Raw genomic sequence first — 22,397 nt, 5'->3', positions numbered from 1 at the left:
AATCTTAACAACATTGTTAGGCTGTTACTGTTCTCACGGTGAAACTTTCAGCTCCAAAGAAATGGAGTCCACAGACAGAGCACATCGCTGAGACTCCTCCCGGCATGGAAATTGTCTTTGGCTGCGCAGGGACAGGGAACTGAGACCCAGGTACAGACACAGGGGTGCAAATAACTCGGTGATGTGATTTCACAAGGCACGTGGAGCCAGGACACGTGGGGACAGGGCAGCCCGAGGGGTCATACACATCGTGAAAGGAACAGGGGTGGCTTCAGGAGTGCTGGATTTTGATTTTTATTCCTGATTGAAACTTGGGTCACTCGAGCTGCTCTGTGCTCTTGCTTCTTCTACCCTGAATGAGGACAGTCAGGCCAGGCTCCAGAGGAGAGTGAAAAATCCCTCCTCCTCTTCCCTTCAGAGCATCCTCTTGGCTTTCTGCTCCGACTCCATGGCACGTCTGCTCACGCTCACACCCTCCTCCTCTCAATTATTAAACAACTGTGTACACCCTGCGGGAGAAAGAGCAGCAGCAACACCCGCTTTATCTTCCTTAATCATCCTCATTTCCAGCTCAGCTAATTAGCTAAACCCAGGGCTGCCACCTTCCAGAGTGACAGGGGGACAGAGCAGCCCTGTCCCCTGCCTGGGGCTGGGGACCCTGGCTGTGTGTGGCAGCCTGAGCTGGGTCCAGGCACATCCCTGGGCACAGAACGCGTCCCTGGGCGGGATTGATTAGGAACGACAGCTCCAGTGCTCCTCTCTCGGCATCCTCCTCCCCTGTTCTTCCTCACCCTGCGCTGCTCAGCGGGGCCCTGAGGTGATTCCGCAGCCTGGGGGCCGTGAGGAGCTGGCTCCGAGCCAGGGGTGAACAAGGTGTTGGGATGTGCCTTTCATGCGGCAGCTGCACCTCGGGAAAAGGCAGCACGATTCCAGCAGCAGCAGCTGCCCAGATGTGCCCTTGAAGCATCTCCAGCTTGTGCCTGGTGCTTTTGTTCTGCGGTCGCCTGAGCTGCTTGCAGAAGGAGAATTCAGCACCCGAAGCGCCCCTCGTTTCCTCGGGGGCAGGTCTGGGGGTGTTCGGGCAGGGTGGCAGCGCCTGTCCCGTGGGGACTGCGGGGAGGTTGGCATTGTCCCCGGGAGCCCGAGGGGCTGCGGCACTGTCACTGCCCGGGCGGGAGGGGAACGGGAGCGCTGCAGCGGGAGCGGCCCGCGCTGTTCGGGGTGTTCGGGGTGTTCAGAGGGACCCGCGGTGTTCAGGGGGACCCGCGGTGTTCGGGGTGTTCAGAGGGACCCGCGGTGTTCGGGGTGTTCGGGGTGTTCAGGGCTGAGCCTCACCCCCGAGCTCGTCTCTGCTCGCGGCTGTTTTCATTAAACCCACAGGAATTCTGCACGCCGTGCTGCAAGATTAACATTTTTGTTTAATTAGAACCACTCGGCAATAGTGCTTGTAGCCGGCCTCCCCCGGCACTCGCTGACACACGCGTGTGCGCACACACACCAACACACACACCGACACGCGTGTGCACACACTCACACACACACACTCACACACACACTGACACACACACACACCGACACGCGTGTGCACACACACACACTGATACACACACACTGACACACGAGTGCACACACTGACACACACACACGCACACTGACACACGTGTGCACACACCCGCCGTCCCTGTGCCGTGCACTCCCTGCCGGAGGAGGGGCAGCGCTGCGGGCTGCGGGCAGGTGCAGCGGCAGCGGGGACAGGAGAAAAGGAGAAAAGCCGATCAAAGTGATGTCATCTGCAGCCAATGCGGCTCCAGCCTCAGCCTCGCACGGTGCGGGAGAGGAGGGGACGGAGGAAGGGCCACTAAAGGCTGGCTGAAAGCTCTGCACAGCGCAGCCATTCCCTGAGCCCCTGCGCTGGCTGACACCGCCCCGGGGGCTGCGGGACACACGGGCCGGGGTCCTGCAGGGACACACGGTTTGGGGGGTCCTGCAGGGACACACGGTTTGTGGTCCTGCAGGGACACACACGGGCTGGGGTCCTGCAGGGACACACGGGCTGGGGGTCCTGTAGGGACACACGGGCTGGGGGTCCTATAGGGACACACGGTTTGGGGTCCTGTAGGGACACACGGGCTGGGGTCCTGCGGGGACACACGGTTTGGGGTCCTGCAGGGACACACGGGTTGGGGTCCTGCAGGGACACACGGGTTGAGGGTCCTGCAGGGACACACGGTTTGGGGTCCTGCGGGGACACACACGGCTTTGGGGTCCTGCAGGGACACACGGGTTGGGGGTCCTGCAGGGACACACGGGCTGGGGTCCTGCAGGGACACACGGGTTGGGGGTCCTGCAGGGACACACGGGCTGGGGTCCTGCAGGGACACACGGTTTGGGGTCCTGCAGGGACACACGGGTTGAGGGTCCTGCAGGGACACACGGGTTGGGGGTCCTGCAGTGCCCCAGCACAGCCCAGGGTGCTCAGAGGGCTGGGTCAGTCCCTAGTTAAAGGTACGTGAGAACAGTTCTGATTTACGGTACAAAATCCTGGTTTAGAGGTCGGACGCTGGGGCTGGGGCAGTGGGAGGTGTCCCTGCCATGGCAGGGGTGGCACTGGGTGAGATTAAGGTCCCTTCCAGCCCAAACCATTCTGGGATTCTGTGAACAGGCACCCACCACAGCAAGGCCACTGGGTTTGTCCCTTGTCCCTCTGTCTCTGGGTTCTGCCGTTTGTATTTGGCTCCACTCCTCCGTTTCCATCATGTGCCAGCCTTAGGAAAGGAGCTCTGGGTGTGTTTGTGCCTGGCAGGATGGTTCCCAGCCAAGGCCAGTCCCATCTCAGTGCCTCTCTGAGAGCTCCTGTCGGGTCAGTGGGGGGCTGCTTGTGATGGATGTTCATTTTTTAAGAATCCCACCTTTTTTTAATTCCCTGCATTATTTCCCTTCTGTTCCCTCACCTGCTTTTGGGATGGATTCCATGGCACAGACTCCCAAGGCTGTGATTCCCTGCCACGGCTCGTTGGAGATGACAGAGGATCCCTCCCCAGTCTCACCCTGCTGCTGGAATCCTCCTTCCCAAACCCCTTCTGGGGGGAAATGGCCCGTTCCTGAGCCTGGCAGCCAGCAGGAGACACTCTCCCCATCCCACGGGAGCGAGGGGCTGTGTCAGATGTATCTGGGGTTTGTAGGAGTTACCAGCAATTAGTCAGCCTCGTTGGCACTGCCCTCCTCACCCTCATTAGTGAAGGCAAAAGCAGCTCTGAGAGGAGCTCAGCTGAGCCTCTCTGCTGGGTGCTGGTGCCACTGTTCTTGGAGGGCAGCGGCACTCAGGAATAATAAATCCAAAACTCACGCCCTGGCTGACAGCACTTGGCGTGTTGCTGTTGTGTGTGTGTCCCCTCTGGTCACTGCAGCTGGAGGAGGAGAATTCCCTCTCCCAGTCCCAGAGTCTTTGACAGCCCTTCCCACGTGGGTTCTTCCGTCGTTTCTCTTGTGCAGTGAGCTTTGTGCAGTGAGCTTTGGAGGGGGAAGATGAGCCCTGTGACTGCTCAGAGGGGTCTGGCAGTGCAGGAATCCCTGCACAGCCTCTGCTCTGCAAAGCAGCCCCAACCTGGCACAGCTTCCCTGCTGCACCTGGAGAGACTCTGACAGCCTGTGGGAGCAGGAGGGCGAGCTGGGGGCTCAGCCTGGAGGAAAAGGGGCCTCAGGAGGAACCTTCTGACCCCCTGCAGCCCCGGACAGGAGGGTGAAGCCAGATGTGGGCTGGTCTCTGCTCCCAGGTAACAGGTGACAGCACAAGGGGAAGTGGCCTCAACTCCCTCCAAATTGTTCAGGTTGGATATCAGGAAAAATGTTTTCACTGAAAGAGTGAATAGAGATGGAGCAGACTGCCTGGTGGAGTCACCATCCCTGGGTGTGTTCAGAAAATGAGTTCATGTGGCACTTGAGGACGTGGTTTAGCGGGCAGGTGGGGGATCTGAGAGGCCTTTTCCAACCTTAGTGATCCTCTAATTCTATTCTGCTATTCCCCAAAGCGTTTTAAAAGATTGCATTTCACTGCAGAATCTTGTGGGACATTGCAATGGCCACCCCAAATGGACAAGCTGGTGAATCCTACCCTGTCACACGTTTTCCGTCCTGGAGCGCGCGGTGTTTGAGCTTGCCTGGCACGGGGCGGTGTCTGCCAGGTGCTTCCCTTGGGGTGTCCCACGGAGCCCTGGCAGCTGCTGAAGCCCGTCCCTTTGTTCTGCACCCCCAGAGGACCAGTTACCCCCCGGCTTCCCCAACATCGACATGGGGCCGCAGCTGAAGGTGGTGGAGCGGACGCGGACGGCCACGATGCTCTGCGCCGCCAGCGGGAACCCCGACCCCGAGATCACCTGGTTCAAGGATTTCCTGCCCGTGGACCCCAGCGCCAGCAACGGCAGGATAAAGCAGCTGAGATCAGGTAGGGGCTGGGCCTGGGGGAGCTGCGAGCAAATAGAGGCGGGAGGAGGCTGCAGAGGGGCCTGAAGCAGAGGAGAGGGCTCAGAGATCCGGGCCCCGCTGCTGCGGGTTGGGGTGTTTGAGTGGTTTGGGTTTTACACCAAGAGCGGCTGGAGTTCCCACTTTGAGCCCTCCTGGTCCTCTCTGCTGCCCAGGTGGCATGGAATGACAGCAGGGAGGCTGCTGCCTGTCCAGACAAGTTCCCTGGATCATCTTGAGCTCAGGGGAATCTCCAGGGCTGGGGGCTGAGGGTTTGCTCCTCAGAGCAACAACAGCAAAGGAACAAAGACCCGCTCTGGCAGACACGGCTTTGGGGCCACACACACCTGGTGGAGGGCCCGTGGCTCAGGAGCCTCTGGCTGTCAAACACGAGGACGCAGACGGAGCCTCTCAAAGGTGGTGTTGAAGAGCAGCTCTGGCAGGGAGCCCCCAGCCCCACGTCCCTGCAGCCATCGCTGGAGAGCCTTGGGAATGTTCCCGAGTGACCCCTGGGTGCCTCTGCCCCTGGAGCCCATCTCCGCCAACAGCTGTACCCCAGCTCCGTGGCTCTTGTCAGTTTTCCATCTTTCCCCATCTGCTTGTCCATCTGTCTCTCTTGTTTGTTTTCTGTTTGCTGTTTTGTGTGTGTGGCAACGTGACGTCTCTTAATATTCACGTTTCAGGAGCTGTTTTTGTACTTGTTAAATCTGCCAGTTCTCTGTGTGAGGAGTGTGTGCAAGGAGGGCATAGGTGGATTTATTTTTGAGTACTACTGATAGAACACTTCCATTGATAGCTGCAAAAATGAAACAAGTTTTGTGAGTTCCACCTTTTGACAAAAACTAACCCAAGAAATAATCCTTTTCACAAACTGCTGGGGCTGACTGCTTTGACCCAGCCTAGAGGAAAGGTGTCCATGGTTCATTTCTAAGTATTCTTTGGCAAAAGAAAGGCATTGTGGTCAGCAGAGGGGAAAGCAGAGGCTTTGGTGAGGCAACTGGAGTCGATTTGTTCGTGTCAGACCTTTCACAAGTTCTTCAGTAAAGTGATAACCAAGTGCTCCTGCCCAGAACTCTGCTGGCCCTGGAGAAATCAGTTCTGACTCTGTCCTGCTGGATCTGGACAGCAGGGCATGGAAACACCTGGTTTTTCTCTTGCTTGGTTTGGTAAAGATTCCACATAAAAGATTTTAGTTCTGTGGGCCGCTGGTGGAAAAGCTTCAGCACAGCTCCAGTTCAGTGTAGCTCTTCCACACCTGCACAAATGTCTCCTTGCTCAGTGAAGCAAAGCTACAAACAGATCTTTAAACTGCTTTGTTGAATTAGAATGGCTTGTTGAATCCCATGAACGCAGATGAGATTGACCTCCCTGTTTTATCATAACAGCTGAGGCAAATGCAAATAAAAAAAATCGCTCAGCATAAATAATGAGAGGTAAACTAGAATTGTATCATGCTCTGTGACCGTGATCTGAAGTGTGAGTAATGCACAGGCAGATTATTTTTAATACATTCATCATCTTGCTAGAATGCCTTTACTCTTTAGCTCAGTTTGATCTGGTGCTTTCCTTGAAGCCACCTGAGTGCTGCCTTTTTATTCCAGTGAATTTATTAACCTCAGAGTGAACCCTTGACCCTCCTGATAAATAGAAGATACCTGCTGAGATTTAATCTCATTTACAGCTGCTTTAAATTAGTAAACTGGTGAAACCCTGAAGCATCCCTGTTGTGTTCAGAGCACAAGTCTTGCCTGTGTGTCAGGGAGCGCAGATCCTTGGGCAGTCAGGACTTCTCAGCTCTCCAGTTTCATCTGCTTTCATGGCCTTCCAAACCTTGCATGTCCTGCACTGCAAGGCCTGCAGAAGTGCAAATATTACCATTCGGGTTGTTATTGTGTACAGCACTTGTGTCTGTGGAAAGGGAGTCAAGGCAGATCCGAGTGAGGCTTTGTGAGGTGAGCTGCTGTTCCAGCTGCTAAAGTCAGATCTTAATTTCATAAATTCATCTTTCCAGAAAAGAAACTCTGCTGCCAGCGGGGTGGCACCAGCACCCATCAGGGCAGGGGCGTGCTCCAGGAGTCTGCTGATGCTCTTCAGGGTCTTTCACCCACCAGTCCCCAGTGGGACTCCAGCCCAGTGACACCCAGGGCTCTGGGACAGACCCTCAGGAACCTCTGCAGCTGAATCACAACTGCACTTTGTGCCAACACATTTAGCAAGATTTAGGAAGAAATCCTCCCTGGCAGGGTGGGCAGGCCCTGGCAGAGGTGCCCAGAGCAGCTGTGGCTGCCCCTGATCCTGGCAGTGCCCAGGAATGAGCTGGACAGGGCTGGGATCACCCTGGGACAGGGAGAGGTGTCCCTGCCATGGCACTGGGTGGGATTTAAGGGTCCTTCCCACCCAGAGCTGTCTGGGATTTAGTTCCCTCTGGAGCCTGAGCTGTGTGTGGCCCCAGCCTGGGCCAGGCTGAGGGAGCAGCAGGGCAGGACAGACACCCAGATTCCCCCTGGACATGGGCCAGCAGGATAACAGCCGTGCTGCTGCAGGACAGGGGCTGTTCAGAACTGAGTCTTTATCAATACCTGAGTTAGTGGCAAATACACAAGGAGCTCATTAAAAGGAACAAGTGAAATGTCAGACGAGGAGCTCAGCGAGATCGGTTCTGGGCCCGGGTTTGGTTCTCATTTGTGTTAAACCTGAACCTTTGGCTGCCAATACAAAAATACAAACAGTCCTCTGAGACCACGGTCATTATATTCCCATCATCCCAGGAAGCCATTTGGAATGTGGGTCTTCACTCTAATCAAGGCACGGGTGATACATCATTAACCACAGTGGCTTTTCTCCGTCGCATGTTTCTGCTTCCCCTTCCAGATGAAATTTCCAAGCAGAAAAAGAAATTTGCAGATTTGGAAATCTTTCAGTGCTCGGGGCTTTGGGCCGAGTGCACAGCTCAGTTGTCAGCCAGAGGAGAATGGGGAGAAGCTCTGTCTGGGCTCCTCTTCCCCTCAGACATCGGGAACATCTCAGAGATCCAGGCTGGACAGGAGTTCAGTGGCCTTGGCAGATGGATATTTCTGTGTATCTTGGGACACGTGAAGCAGCAGGCAAAGCCAATGCCCTCTGCTCAGCTGCCATCTAGGGGGGACACGGGAGGCAGCCTTCAGCCACCTTCCTCAGCACTCAAACACTAAAACCTTTTGTGTCTTGTGTGTGTCTTCTGTTTTCTAAATAACTGGCTATAACAAGCTTTTCTTTTCTTTTTTTTTCACCTTTTATTTAACATTCAGAGACCTTTGGTAAGTTCGTTCAATTAAAAAAAATTTTAAATCAAACCAAAAAACCCCAAACCTGCTAATGTGCAGATTTTTAACCCTTGCCCTTTAAACTAATTCCTTTGTAACAGCTTCTTGAGAGGCATGCTCTGCATTTCTTCTACTAACTCCTTCAGTAGGGATGTTCTGCCCTCTAAATGAATTTCTGCAGGGGTATTGCAGGCTACAAAAAAAAAAAAATAGTAATAATAATTCTAATTAATTTATCTGTATAAAAAGAGATAACAGCTAAATATGAACCTCCTAACATTGGATAGATTTTTTTTTTGGTATCTTAGCAACAGTTGTCCTGGAATTCCCCAATTACACAATAGCTTGTGCCCTGGAACTGTGATAATTGTGTTCACACCTGCAGGAGGTCGTGGAGTTTCACATCTAACGGGGCCGTTGGCATTTGGAGGAGGGAGAACTGGGGCTGCAGCATTTCCAAACTGAAGCTGTGGATGGCAGGACATGTGGGGAAGGGAAGAGCCCCGGGACCCGTCCCCAGAGCTGCAGTCAGTGTCCCTGTCCCCGCAGGGCCGGGTGCCCTTGGCTGGCTGTGCAGGTGCCAGCCCCAGCCCTGCAGAGACCCCGAGGAGTGGCTCTGCCCAGCCCTGGGAGAGCAGCTCACACACACACGTTCCCACACGTGGCCCGGCAGAAGGCGGGGATGTGTTCTCTGTCATTGTCACGGCAATGGTGGCTCGTCCTCCTCTCCCCTTCCCCGGGCTCCGGGGATCCGTGGGCAGCTTGTGGGGAGCCAGGGGCAGCGCTGGTGGAGAGCAGAGCCTGGCCTCGGGGACACGGGGGGACACCTGCCCAGGGAACTGCCTGCCACCATCCTGGCCCTTCAGCATCCAGAGGCAAGGGGTTTAAGCTGCCTTTTGCCTCTGCTGCTAAACCCGGGGCTGGCCATCTGGGCTCAGGCAGCCTCAGAATTTGCCCTAAATAGAGAGATCTGGAGATGCAGGGAGCCTGTGAGAGGCACTGTGAAAAGTCTGCACGTAGCATCTCAGAACCGGCTTTTCACCCTAAAGTCAGCATCCAGTGGGAGCTCTTCCTGCTGCGTCCTGCAGAGCTGCTGCCCTCACTGTGCCCTAGACCCTGGCAGCCTCATGCCCACTCCCTGTACAGGACCCCAGGAAAGCCAGGTATTGACTGCAGGTGCCTCCCCTGCACCCCCACGACCCCGTAGCAAACCCTCCAGGACCTGTCAGAGCCCCTCAGAGTAATTAATGGAGGGGACATCCTCCTCCAGCCCCCTCCTGCTGCCCCTGTGCTGGCCATGGAGCTGGTTAGATGTGAAACTCCCACAGTGAAAATCTCCCATCTGTGTCTGTGCCCCCACCCAAAGTGCTGCTGGGGCTCATGTGACTCAAATTCTGCTGTGGGTCCCAAAGCTGCCCCTCCCGTGTGCCCCAGGTAGAGCTGGCAGCCCAGGGTGGCACTGCCTGCTCCCCCAGAGCCTGTCCCCAGGCCGGGCTGTCCCCAGAGCTGCTGGCAGCCCCTTCCCAGGGCCGGGGCTGGTGCTCAGGGGAGCAGGCAGTGACAAACCTGCAGTGACACGAGAGGTGACTCTGATATTGTGTCTGGGCTTGCACAGCTCTAACTTCCAGCATGTTTCTGCCATCAATTAGAGTGAACTTTTGCAGGAAACTGCCAGGCTTAGCCAAGACCAGAGAAGCTTTTGAGCCACGGGTGATGCTGGGATCTCTTCCCCTCCTCTACCCTCTTCCCATTAGCCTTGTTCCATATTGGTGCCACAGATGGCAGATTTTCACTCCAGTTTTGAGACAGAAGGACGTATCAGAGGCTGTTTTTATTTCCACTGAATTGATCTATAACCTTTTGCTGCTTTCTCTCTCTCTCTCTTGCTTTTTAAACCTTCCTGCCACCTCCTGGGTGGGGGTCTGCCCAAGTCCACGCTCCCCCACCTCTTCCAAGCGCTGTCTCTCCAACCTTTGTCCTGAGAGCTAACAACCTGCTTCATTAACCTTAGCTAGTTCCTAACCCTAACTAGATGCTAACTCTTCTCTAGCTAATAACCTAACCTCATAACTAGAAGCTGAGTCTAACTAGAGTCTAATCCCTAACACTATAATGCCTCTGTTCCTTTAGCTCCTTTGAAAAATAGAGGTGAACTCTAATTAGTATCTCTGTATTTTTACCTTCTATCCTGAGAATGGAGGATTGAACCGCAGCAGAAGGATGAGCAGGGCTGAAGGATAAGGAGGGAAGGGTTTTTTGGTGATTAAGGCAGAAGATTGGCACGGAGGAGGCTTTGACTCCTGTTCTTGCCTCTGCCACAGTCTTCCCTCCGTGACCTTGGGCAAGTTGCTTCACCTCTGCCTCAGTTTCCCCGTGTGTAAAGCAGGATCATAACTCTGCTGTTCCTCCCCAGGGGAGAGGCTGAGAGGCTGGTATTTGTCATTTAATGTGCCCTGGCTGGGAGTGCTGCAGGGTGGCAGCAGTGTCACCGTTGCAGAGGAGCTCGTACATCTCTCCCTAGGGAGAGGCAATTCCTGGCACTGCGGGATCTGCCCTGTTCTCAGGATTGGGGTAAAAACCCAGCAACTAAACCCCCTTCTTTGATAAGCTTTGAATGCCACTGTGAGCAAAAGGACCTGCCGTGTTTTCAAAGGAAGATGGTTTGGTTGCAGCCTCAGGAGGTCAGATGGGGTTGTTTTACCCCTGACTGTCTCTCCCTCCCACCTGGGAGCCCTGCCCGAGGCTGGGCACCGACAGCAGGAGGGGCTCGGGATAAAACAGCCCAAGGGAGAGGCAGGCAAGGGCAGCAGGGCTCCGCTCCCCACACAGCCCCTCCTGGCTGCTGTCGGGGGGCTCCCGAGCCGAGCAGGAGGTACCAGGCACCTCTCCATGGCCAGACCTGCCTCAGCCCCTGTGCAGAGCCCTGAGGGATGGCCACAGGTCCTGAGCAGGACATGCACTGAACTCCTCACACATCTGTGCCAAGAGCAGAAGTTTGGAGCTGGGGATTTGCTGGCCAAGGTGGGATCAAACCTGCAGATTAACGTGGTGCAGGATGCCCGTGTGTCCCTCTCCCAGCCCTGATGCCAACCCTGTCCCCAGCACTGGGACCATCCTGTGCTCAGTGAGTAGCAAACAGTGATGTTAGCTCAGAGCCCGAGGGGGTTCCTTGCATTTCCACAACAAACTGGAGCCAGTCTGGAGCCTTCTGAAGCCAAGAGCCGCAGAGGCTCTGCAAACAGCATTGGGCTGCTTAAAAGGACACCCCACCTAAAGTACCCCAAGCCCTCTCCAGTGTCCTGCAATGTAAGATGAGCTAGACCAACAAGTTTCCTACTGGGAACTGTCTTCCTTGACTCAGGTCCTTTTCCCACGGGCAGTGCAGGTGTTTGGGGTTTTGCAGTCATTTCACTCATTTTCTTTGTTTTCTTTGCAGAAGGTACACCGATCCGAGGTAAGACACCCCCAGCTCACTCACTCACCCACTCTCCAAACACTTCTCTCCACACAGATCCCGTTTCATTGCCCCGTGCTCAATACAGATTCGTGTTGTTGTTATGTTTCCTTGTCCTGCTTCACCTCTGGATATTTCTTTTTTATACCTGTCTTTATTTTATCTATGGTTATAATGTCCTTTTTTGTTTGCTGGGTGCACTTGGTAATACTGATACTGTTATTCTAATAATGTCTCCGGCTGCGCTGCCTCAGATTTATGGCAGAGTTTTAAGAGCTAATCTCTCCAGGACTATGAAGGACTGAAGTTTATCTCGAGCATTAAATGCTATCAAGGCTTGGTAAATACTTAGGACTTTCTCTTGATTGGTGCAAAGAGCTGCTGATGGTGATGAGAGTTTTGCAGTCCTTTGCTCAGGCAGATCCCCAGCACTTACCATCTCAGCGTCCTCATTTGTTTGGCTCCAGAGCCTCTTTCCACTCTCTTACCCTTAGGTTTCTCTGGGAAAGATCCATGGTAAGTAGCTTCTGCACTGTCTCTTTAATGGAGTCAAAAACCGACCTCAAGCTGAAATTGAGGAGGAATTGGGTGTGCACCCCTTGGAAGACCCTGCTTTGATTTTTTTTCTCCACTGCCACATTTAAAATTCCATAATTCTCTGCTGGTAAAAGCAACAGGAGGTGCCGTAGGTGAGATTTACGTTTTCACACATCGTCTCAGTTGGCTCCTGACAAGTGCTGAACACTCCTCACCCTCTCTGCAGCCTCATTCCTGCCACTGCCCTGTCCGCAGGGGTGAGGAGTGGGCAGGCAGGGAGGGATGAGTCCCCGTTCCCCAGGGAAAGCTGCCCACTGCAGTCCTTGGTTCCCTTCCCACTCTGGAGTGGGGCTTCATCTCCCCGGGGTACGCTCACACCAGTGATGCTCATGAGCAGCACAGAAAGTGGATCTGGAACCAGTGGAAACAACCTACAGATTTGTCCAAATTAACAGCAGTTTCTGGGAAAACTCACCAGCCAGTTTCCACCCAAGTGGAGCTCTCCAGCAGCAGAGCTGGAGCTGTAATTCCATATGAAATACGCTCAGCTGGGTGCTTAGTGGGGAGCTCCAGCCACTTTGGGTTTTAACTCTTGTTGCGCTGAAATAGCCGCAGATCCTTTCGGAATGGATTCTGTTTGGTTTACTGGCCCGGGTGGAGGTTTTTTGGGGTTTAATTCCCTCTGTTCTGCCTTTGGGAGCTCCCAGGCACAGGGGATGCTGTGGGGAATGGCACTGACACCCCAGAGCTGTCCCAAATCCTCTCCAGCCCCACGCACACGCAGAGGAACGTGAGCTCTGTGTCCTCTGTGAGCACACGGCTTTTTCCTTCCTGAAAAGGCTGTATCTGCAACCAACAATGATCTCATTTGCACTCCTCTCACTTAAGATTTTATCAATACTATTACACTGGGCTGGAATTGTTTGGTTTTCATATTTAGGTGGGGTTTTTTTCCAGAGATGGGAGTTAAGGATCTTACCACATGTGAGCTCTGTCCATATCTGTAGTATAATCATGTACTCCTAATACATAAAACATTTGAGAGCCTGTTGAATTATTTATGTAGTATGTATTTTAACTGGAGTTTTGCGGGGATGAAGCCTTCTGAGGTAAATGAGGCAATTTTCTTCCATGTAGTTCCATGCTGCATCTCTCTGCATATTTGCTGACAGGAATCTTTAGTTTGGGCTCTGGGTATATTCTTGTAGTCTGCAATAATATACAAGTTTAAGAAAAACCTTAATCCTTTCGGCCCAGATGATGTAAACCATGCAGGCAATTTTGAAGTTCCAATGCAGTATTTACAGGGTTTTCCCTGAGGAATATTTACTATCACTAAGGTGCTTTTCACGGGGGCTCTTATCTCCAGTAGGCTTCCTGAGGAGCAGGTATTGGGCACAAAACAAAGGCAGCAGTGATAGAAATTCCCCAGGCAGTGGGTGACAAAGCCTCTCACTTTTATGGTCACCGCTTCAAATTGAGCGAGGGAAAGTCAACTGCCTGCTGATGGATTTCTGGGGATCGCAGTAATATGGATTATTGAGGCTGATTTCGGGAGTTCTGGTGCAGAACGCCTGCATTGCAGAAGCCACGAATCTCGCTGCTTTTGCTGATGAGCCCGGGACAAAGAGCAGCAGCGGGGGGATGAGATGTGCTCCCGAAGGCGGGCGGAGCCCGGGGCATAGCGGGCTCCGAGTGACCGGGCTCCGAGTGACCGGGCTCCGAGTGACCGGACCCCGAGTGACCGGACCCCGAGTGATCGAGTGACCGGGCTCCGAGTGACCGGGCTCCGAGTGACCGGGCTCCGAGTGACCGGGCCCCGAGTGACCGAGTGACCGGGCCCCGAGTGACCGGGCCCCGAGCGATGGAGTGACCGGGCCCGCGGTGCGCGGCCGGCGGGAGGCGGCGGGAGGCGGCGGGAGGCGGCGGGACGCCGGGGCGGCTGCGGGCCTGTCCCCCGAGCCGGCACAGCCGTGACCGTGTGTCTGTGCTGCCGTCTCTTGTCCCCTCACAGGTGGGCTGCAGATCGAGAGCAGCGAGGAGACGGACCAGGGCAAGTACGAGTGCGTGGCCAGCAACAGCGCCGGGGTGCGCTACTCGTCCCCCGCTAACCTTTACGTGAGAGGTAGGGAGCTCACAACAGCGGCTCACTGGCACTCACCCTCCTCCCGGAGCCCCCCGGAGCCCCCCTGCCCAGCAGGGCACCCCGACACACGGCACGGCCGGGAGCCGCCAGGGAACCCCAAAACGGGCCGGGTCGGAGCCCCCGGGGAGTGAATCCCTGTGCCTCAGAGAGGCCGCAATTCCCCGTTCTCCCGAAGCATCCCTCTCTCTGGCAGCATCCTTCTCTCTGCCAGCATCCCTTCTCTCTGCCAGCATCCCTGCTCTCTGCAGCATCCCTCCCTCTGGCAGCGGGGTGGCTCCGCTCCTGCGGCTGTGAGAGCAGGACCCTCTCTGCCCTGGGCAGGAGCTCGGTGTCCTGCATCCCTCCAGCATCCTCACGGCTGCCCCCAGCCCCGGCCGCTTCTCCCCGTGCCGGCAGTAACGTGTCCCCTTGGGCACAGGGCTGGGGACAGCAGCAGCCGTCCCGGCCCAGTGACAGCCCCGTCACCCCGCAGGAGGGAACAGAGATGGGCTCCCCCTTGTCTCCACCCCGTGGGCCAAGAGCCTCTCCGCTTCCTCTTATTTTAACCTCTCTGAGCTGTAACATTTTGTGTGTAGCTTTGGTTTAACGTCTTTCCACAGCAAAAGCCCTCTTGGTAATGAGAGAGCAGGGCTGGTCCTTCTCGGTTAAAAAAAAAAAAAAAAAAAAAAAAAAAAAAAAAAAAAAAAAAATTCAAATACCGTTGGGAGGAAAAAAGAAAAGTTACATCCCAGCAAACTGTTCCCATTTCCATCCCATCGACAGAGGAGGCGCCTCCCACCTACACTCACGTTAATCTGCAGTCCAATGCAGAGCCATGCTCCTGTGTGCACTCCTTTCTCTCTCTCTTTCTCTCTCTCTCGTGTCTCACGCTCACTAAATCACATGCACATGGAGAGAAGGCTTTTAATAATTTAATGTTTCCAAGCTAAATTTTTAAATAGCCTTTTGTGGCCAGCTGGAAAATTGCGTTTGAAATTTGCCCTGTCGCCTGGGCCCCGAAATTCTGCTTTGGGGAACATAAATCTGGATCTGATACTAATTCAGGGCTGAATCCATTGCAGACAGCTTAGCTGGAATGGTTTGGGTTCTTGAAAAAAAGAAAAAAAAAAAACTAAAAAGAAAAGAAACAGGAAAAATGTGGGGATTTTTCATTATTGTTTTGTTTATAAATTTCCTCTACTTTTCTGGCCACTCGGAAACTGCCCAGGAGACAAAGGTTGTAAGCCGGGGTTGTCTCCACCCCTGGATGAGGGGCTCCAGGTGACATTGCTGTTCCTAGAGCCCACTTAGCCCCTGTGCACCTGGGGCTGCCTGCAAACCAGCACTGACAGTGCGGAGAGCAGCGTGTGCCAGCTCGGCCTGTGGTTTGGGTGTTTTTCATGCTGTTTAATTCCTTGTTTCTTGTGTGTTAATATCGTGGAAAGGTAACAAATCTCTGAAATGGATTTGCTTTGGTGGGAGGGAGAGTTCATGCACATTTTTCTTCCCCCTTTTTTTTATTTTTGTTTTTGTTTTTGTTTTGAAAGAGTCTCGAGCACTCTTGTGTTTCCAATTGACTTGTTTCTCCCATAACATGCTTGTCTCTATAGACCACCTGGGATAGGAGTTGTAAGTTTGAACATTGCAAGGAAATGGTTTGGTTTGGTTTTGCTTTTCTTTTCCTTCTCCTAATTATTTCTTTTTTTCCTTACTCAGTCCCATGGTGGAGGCAGAGCGAGCAGGGCTGGGTTGGGGCTGGGGGGGCTGCTCCCTGGGGCTGCTCCGCTGCCCTTCTCCGAGGAGCACAAGGACTGCAGGGAGGGAGAATCCTGCCTGGGCTCAGCACCCCCCGGGGGCAGATTCTGGGCCAGGATCTCTCCCTGCGGAGCGTGGTGGGGCTGAGAGGGATGGGAGGGGGAGCGTCAGGAAGGCAGGAAAGAGGGTCGTTACTATCTTCATTTCTTTTTTTTTTTTTTTCCTTTCTTTTTATTTTGGTTAAGAGAAAAAAAAAATCAATCAATTTGCAGCTGACAGCCTTGAGAAGGCCTTTTTTTACTCTCTCTGTGTTTCCCCTATTTTTCTCTTCTCCTCATGTCATTGTGTTCCGCATCAAACCCCCTTAACATCCCTCAGAGCTACGAGAAGGTTGGTGTGGTTTTTTTCTTTTTTACTTTCTTTACCCACATTTTTACATTCGTAAGAGAAAAAAAAAATGAAAAAAAAATTTAAAAAATGAAAAAGAGAAAAAGCAAGAAATCTTTAAGATGAGCGAGACCCGCGCGTTCCCGGGTCTCACGGAGATGAGTTGAGTTGCATTGTGGGCCTCTCTATGCATCCTTTGGTAATGTTGCTGAGTTCTTGCACTTTTTTGTCGTCATGGTTACCTTGCCGTTTGGACATTGGGCCTGATGCATGATAGGAGAATGTAACAATCTTCTTTGCATGCCACTTTTTAAATTAATTATGAATTATTTTTTCGATATATAAATATGTATCGTTTCTTTTCGTTATACAATTCTGGTTTCTTTGAAGTGGATTTATTCTTACTTTCCAAATTTTTGGTTCTGTTGGGTTTTTTGCTTTCTCTTGATTTCCTGTTTCTGTTTTGATTGGTTATGCTGTGCTGTAGTTTATTCCAAACGCATTGTGAGAAGCCAGTGTTCCTGCCCACCCGGTGGTAACTGAACTCCTCAATCCCTCCAGGAGGAAAGGAGTCACACAGCTCTAACGCCTGTCCATGGAAGCCCTGCTATTTGGGACAAGCCTTTGTTTCGGGGGAGGGAGGGATCTGGGAAGTGGAAAAGATGGTGAGAACCCAGGGGATCATTCCAAGGGCCAGAGCAGACCCTGGGTCACGTTATTGCTTATTCATTTCTTGAGGTGTGCCTCTTGTTCCGCCTCCTGCACACAAAGAAAAGCCCTGACCCTGCTCCGGGGGCTCCCCAGCCATGGGAGCTGCCCACTGCCCACTGCCCAGTTCCCTCCAGTGACGCCAGGAGCGGGGGCTCTCAGCCCAGCGTGGCACTGACAGAGCTCCTGCTGTGCCCAAATCCCACGAGTGCCCGGGGAGCCCGTGGGCACAGCCCCGGGCACAGCCTGGCACCATCCCCGGAGGAGCTGACACCTCGTCCTGCCCGTGCCGGGAGGAAGGGCAGCCGGGCAGCTGCCTCCTGGCTCTGCCCGTCCCCGTTGTCCCACTCCCTTCCCGGGATTTGTCCTTTGCTGCAGGCGCCTCGAAGCCCGGCCAGGCACGGGGCAGAGGCTCCTTCCCGAGAGATGCAGCTGTGCGGGCACTGGAACAGTGCTGGGGCACATCTGGCAGCTGCAGCTATTGCAAAACAGCAACCAGCAATCTGGCCGGTGAGACTGGAGCTGAGAAATGCCTCTTTTCCCTCTTCTCACGTCCCTGGTTTTCCCCCAGAAGCTCCCGTTGCCTCCCATGTGTGCGCCCGGGCGGGCGAGGCGCATGGGAGAGTGCGCGGGGCTGCGCTGTGTCAGTGCTGCCGCTGGTGCTTGGTGCTTCCCTGTGCAGAGCCGAATGCCAGCCCTTCCCCCGGGAATGCCTTTCCTCTGCCCCTCAGTCCTCACCTCAATCAGCTGCCAAAGGAGTGGCTTTCCTAGGGCACAGGTATTAAAGCTGTGTGATTTTTTTTGAGAAATCCGGTGCAGTATTGACACAGTTATCTGTCTCTCTCTTTCTCTCTCTCTCTCTTTCTCTCTGTCTGTCCTTCTCTTTTTTCTTAAAATGCTGAGATTTCAGTGCTCGGACCCTCAGTGCTGGTACTCTCCCCTCCCCTTCCGAGTCTCCCCCCTCCCCACAGGAACCAGGGTACCCCTCCCAAATGCTGCGCTCTTGAGAGTCCTCTGGGAAGAGACCAGCTCTGGCTCTTCTGACTTGGATGCCAACAATAGCCAAAAAACAGCCCCCAGTCCCAAGGCTCTTTTTAAAGGAAAAAAAATACTCAAAACCTGCTTGTTCTATTAAAAAAAAAGAAGAATAGCATTTGAAACGAGGTTTTCCCATCTCACCTCCCTCCTGCCTAGGACTAAAAGGTAATAATCACTCCTAATTGCAGGATTTTCCTTCATGACTAGGAGTTTGAGTTTCAGGATTAAGGTGCAATTAAAAAGGGATTTATACACCATTATTTTTTATTTGTTTATTTTCTCTTTTATAAAGTATTTCTAACATGGCCAAACTGCACTGCTGCTGCTAAGAATCTCTTGTGATCTGAGAAGGCTTGAGGATTAAACTCTTCCTCAAGAGCCAATAAAAATAATAATAATGATAATGATACCAGCAATGCTAAACTAAAGCTAAATGGGATGAAATCATGATAGGCTGGAATGACACTGGGTGAGGAAATAGAGAGTTGATACCTGGCTAGAAGAGGTTGTTGGTTTGCTGAAGTTACTGTCTCTGACCCTGGTCTAGTGGAAAGTGTCCTGTGAGAACAGGATGGGCTTTAAGGTCCTTCCAGCCCAAACCATGGGCATGGTCCTGTAATTATTGGTGAAGGGTTTGCCTCGTGTGTTTTTACAGGTCAGATCATGCCGTGGTCCCAAATAGCAGTGTGACAGGGGCTGCCCAAGGTCAGGGGCAGAAGCATCTTTCTGGAGACCACAAAAGCAGGCCAGGAGCAGGTGAGGGGACTCTGCCAGCAGCGCAGGTGTGAGGTGGTTCAGGCTGAGCCTGAACCTGTCCAGGGTTCACCTGTGGTCAGTGAAAGGAGAGGTGCACTTCTAGGGGAGATCAGCACCTTGGTGGGGATCCTGGTTTTCATGGGAGCCACACAGCTCACCTGGCTTCCTAAAGTCTCCTTGCATGCTTCTCTGGATCCCTGGGGACACAAATGCCATCAGACATGTGGCCCATAGTGATTGCAGGAAAGGATGGATTCAAAATCCTGCAAACCAAGAGATGTCTGCCCATGGTGGTGGTTGAGAGGCTGCCCCTTCCCTGGCTGTGTCCAGGGCCAGGCTGGACAGGGCTTGGAGCAGCCTGGGGCAGTGGGAGGGGTCCCTGCCATGGCAGGGCTGCCACTGGAAGGGCTTTAAGGTCCCTCCATCCCAAAGCACTCTGTGGTGATTTTGTCTGTAACCAGGGACCACCCGGGGGCTCAGCCCTTACCCCAGTGAGGGCACGTGTCCCCCCAGCCAGGAGCCAGGACCTGTGTCCCCCAGCCAGGACCTGTGGCCCCCAGCCAGGACCTGTGTCCCCTCAGCCAGGAGCCAGGACCTGTGTTCCCCAGCCAGGACCTGTGTCCCTTCACCCAGACCTGTGTCCCCCCAGCCAGGACCTGTGGCCAGAGCTGTTTCCCCCTGGAAATGGAGCCCTTTGCAGCTCTCCTCTTTAATTTGGGAGGCTGCAAGCAGCCACCTGGCTTGCCCAGGTTTGACCCCAAAATGCTGCTGCTGGCTGGGCTGGAGCCCTGGTGCTGTGTCACTCGTGTCCCTGTGCTCCTCCGTGTCCCCAGGGTTAGGAGGGAGGATCTGTGCTTCAGTCCCCCGAGTGTGCAGAGCTGCTGCTGCTGCCACAGACGCTGTCGTGGTTGAATTTAGCAGAATTAAGAATTTGCCCCTTTTTCACCCAGTGGGGCCCTGTTGGGAGGTATAAAAGGCAGCAGTTGGGATGCTGCAGGGATAATCCTTCCTGCTCCATCCTCCAGCCTCTTGTGGCTCTGCTCTTTCTCAGCCCAGGGAGCTGTAAATGGCTCAGCAGGCATTTAAAGCAGCCCAGTGCCCGCCTTTGCTGAGTGTCACCATCAGCACAAGCTGTGTCACCCCAGCCAGGTTGTGCAGCCCAGGCCCTGCTGAGAACATTCCCAGCGGCTCCCAAGGCTCTCTGGAAAACCTCAGCTCATTGAGAGACCAAAGCTGAAACCAGGCCAGGGCAAAACATGTAAGAGCTGAACTAGTGGAAATCAATTAAACTAAACCCACAGAAAGAGCAGGGATAGTGTGCCGAGCACCTCAGGAAATAAAGCTTCAAAATAGATCAAAATATGACTAATTTAGGCAATAATTTAGCCCGTAGCCTGCGTTAAGTTTGGCACATGAGTAATTTGACCATCAGACCAGAGCTGCTGGTCGGTTCCAGGTGGAGCCATTGCTGAGCTTTTCCCTCTCAGTCCCCATTTAGAGGTTGAAGGAAATAACTCCACATGCACTAGAGATTTAACAAATAGCCACAAGGTCAAAACAGTCACTGGTATTTTAAACTGTAGGAATTTTAATACCTTTTTAGACTAGATTGATAAATTCTTTAATGGAGAAGGAGGGAGGCAGAACCACCACTGGGTTGTACAGCTGCCTCTGCAGTGCCCAGTTCCCAGGTGCTAAAATTGAGGGATGGAGAGTTCTGGGATGATTTTTAAGGGTTATTTTAGCACTTCTGTGGGTGGGGGAGCGCCCTGTCCATGTTTGGGGTGTCCTCAGCTCTGAAATTCTAGTTCCAAACCAAACAAAGCAAACAAAAACTTCACTGTGTTTCTGCAGAAGGATTTCTCAAGGGTATCAGGAAATGGAAATGGATACAAAAAAGCCACCCCCCAAAAAAAAACAACCAAAAAAAAATCGAAACTCTGTATATATCTATGTATATACATGACTATCTCTCTATAGAGGGCACTTTGCAGGAACACTGTGCTGTACTGATCTCGAAATCTCTGCCTGCCTGTGTCTCTTACACCTTTTGCATCGCTGTTCTCTTTGTTTTAGGGGAAAAATTAGATTACACCTTGTCAAATTAAAATAACAAAAACTAGAACAGTCAAGTCTGTGTTTAAAATTACAGAGCTGCTTGAGAAACGATTGGATTCTGATTCTTTTCTGTTCAATCCTGTAAAAAGCAACAGAAAAAGAAAATTGCAAAAGACCAGAGATGTTCAGCCAGCCTGTCGCTCAGCTAATGTGGCTTTTTAAGTGCAAAGTAACAATTATTGGGAAGGTAATGGATTTCCTCCAGACCAAATCCAAGCCTCGGTCTCATTCTTTATTTATCTACCTATTTACGCATTTATTTTATTTGCTGCGAAGGAAATGAGGAAGGAGATGGGCAGGAGGAGGGAAGCTTCTGGTCCTGTGGAGGGGCAGAGGTCGGAAATCCAAAGCCCGACGAGGTCTCGCCCAGGGGACGAGCCTGGAGTGGGGACGGGGCAGGGAGGAGGCAGAGGCGGCTGCACGGACACGCAGGGCAGGGACACACCACCTTTGGGAGGGGAGGACAGGTGTAATCTAAGCTTCACTAATAATGTAGAGGCTGCACATTATTTTGGCACCCTTTCCCCTACCCCTCCTCATTTTGGAGCAAGACGGAATGACTCCTGTCTCCCCAAAATGGCCAATAATGTCCGCCTTCTCACCTCATTTGGAGCAGCAGCTTGCTGAGTGTCAAAATGTTTAATACCATTTGGTTTTGTTTGGTGCTTTCAACCAGTCACTTCACTTTCTTTCGTTTCCTTTTTCGATTGATTTCTTCTTTAAGGTATAAGATGCGTTTCTCTTTGAGTTGGTTTAATGTGAATCGGGGTTTGAAGTGACATGTTCTTGTCCAGGACATTCTCCTTTCCCCACCTCGCTCCTCCTCCAACGTTTTTTCTCTCTGAGATAATCTGGAAGGGGCTTTAAAAGAGCAGCTCTGGGGTTCCTCAGCACAAACTGGTGGGTCCTCAGGTTTCTCTCATTAGCAGCATCATGGGAACACATTTTAAGGAAGGATTCTGGTGTTGCAAAAGTCAACCCTGGATCTCCCAGTGTCTCTCCCCATCAGGTCTGTAAATCTTGCAAAAACACCTCTCGCCTTGTGGACCCTGAGTGGTGGTGGGGAACCTGAGCCTGTGCTGATTGGGACCAAAAAAGCCAAAAATGCCACTCACAGAACACAAACTGGGTCAACCTCTGCCTCCGTGAGCAGCAACAAAACCAATTGGCTTCCCAAGGGTGTGAAAAGTTATGGATCTGTTCTGCTTCTAAAAAACAGCACAATTTGGGGTGCAGACTTGCAGTGTGAAATGCTTATCCAGCAATTAAACAGACTCATAACTAACTGCACTTAAGAAATTTTCCTGTGCCTTTGAAATGGCTTCTCTGCACTGAAATAATCTAATTGCATCCCAAACATCCAGCTCCAGTCCTGGAATCTGTTTCTATCTGTAACAAGCTGTATCCTTGTTTGAAAAAAAGCTCCTGAGAGTTTTTTGGCCATGGACAATGTCTGTTTGTGTGTGCCTGCTTGTGTGTGTCTGTGGGGAGCTGTTGCACATGGAGCATGCACATCCGTGTCCGCATGCAGGGTCTGGCAAAGCTGTCCTGGAAACCAAACACCCCTGGAACTCAGGGAGGGTCCTTCTTGTACCAGGAACTGGGAAAAGTGTTATTAGACAAGTGTTTATAGAGCAGAGCCCTGACTGCCCCATCCCAATGTTTCCTTTCCAGAGAGGGAGTTTTGTTCTTCCTGATCCTTTCAAAGTGTTGGGTAGCAAAAATGGAAGGGATCTCTTCACCCGAATTTTTTTTCTTG

The 22,397-nt window shown here is 52.7% G+C and overlaps 1 protein-coding gene across 1 annotated transcript in view; it reads left to right on the top strand.

The window, feature by feature from the left end:
* Nucleotides 1-22,397, top strand: part of PTPRS (protein tyrosine phosphatase receptor type S) — a 90,576-nt gene that overhangs the window by 22,294 nt on the left and 45,885 nt on the right. Inside the window, exons 4-5 of the mRNA XM_066336258.1 lie at nt 4,253-4,441; nt 13,766-13,876. Of these exons, the coding sequence (XP_066192355.1) occupies nt 4,253-4,441; nt 13,766-13,876 (300 nt within the window). The remainder of the gene's footprint in view (nt 1-4,252; nt 4,442-13,765; nt 13,877-22,397) is intronic.

The sequence above is a fragment of the Sylvia atricapilla genome, chromosome 26 (genome assembly GCF_009819655.1).
Source record: "Sylvia atricapilla isolate bSylAtr1 chromosome 26, bSylAtr1.pri, whole genome shotgun sequence".
NCBI lineage: Eukaryota > Metazoa > Chordata > Aves > Passeriformes > Sylviidae > Sylvia > Sylvia atricapilla.
This window is presented reverse-complemented; position numbering and strand designations above follow the sequence as displayed.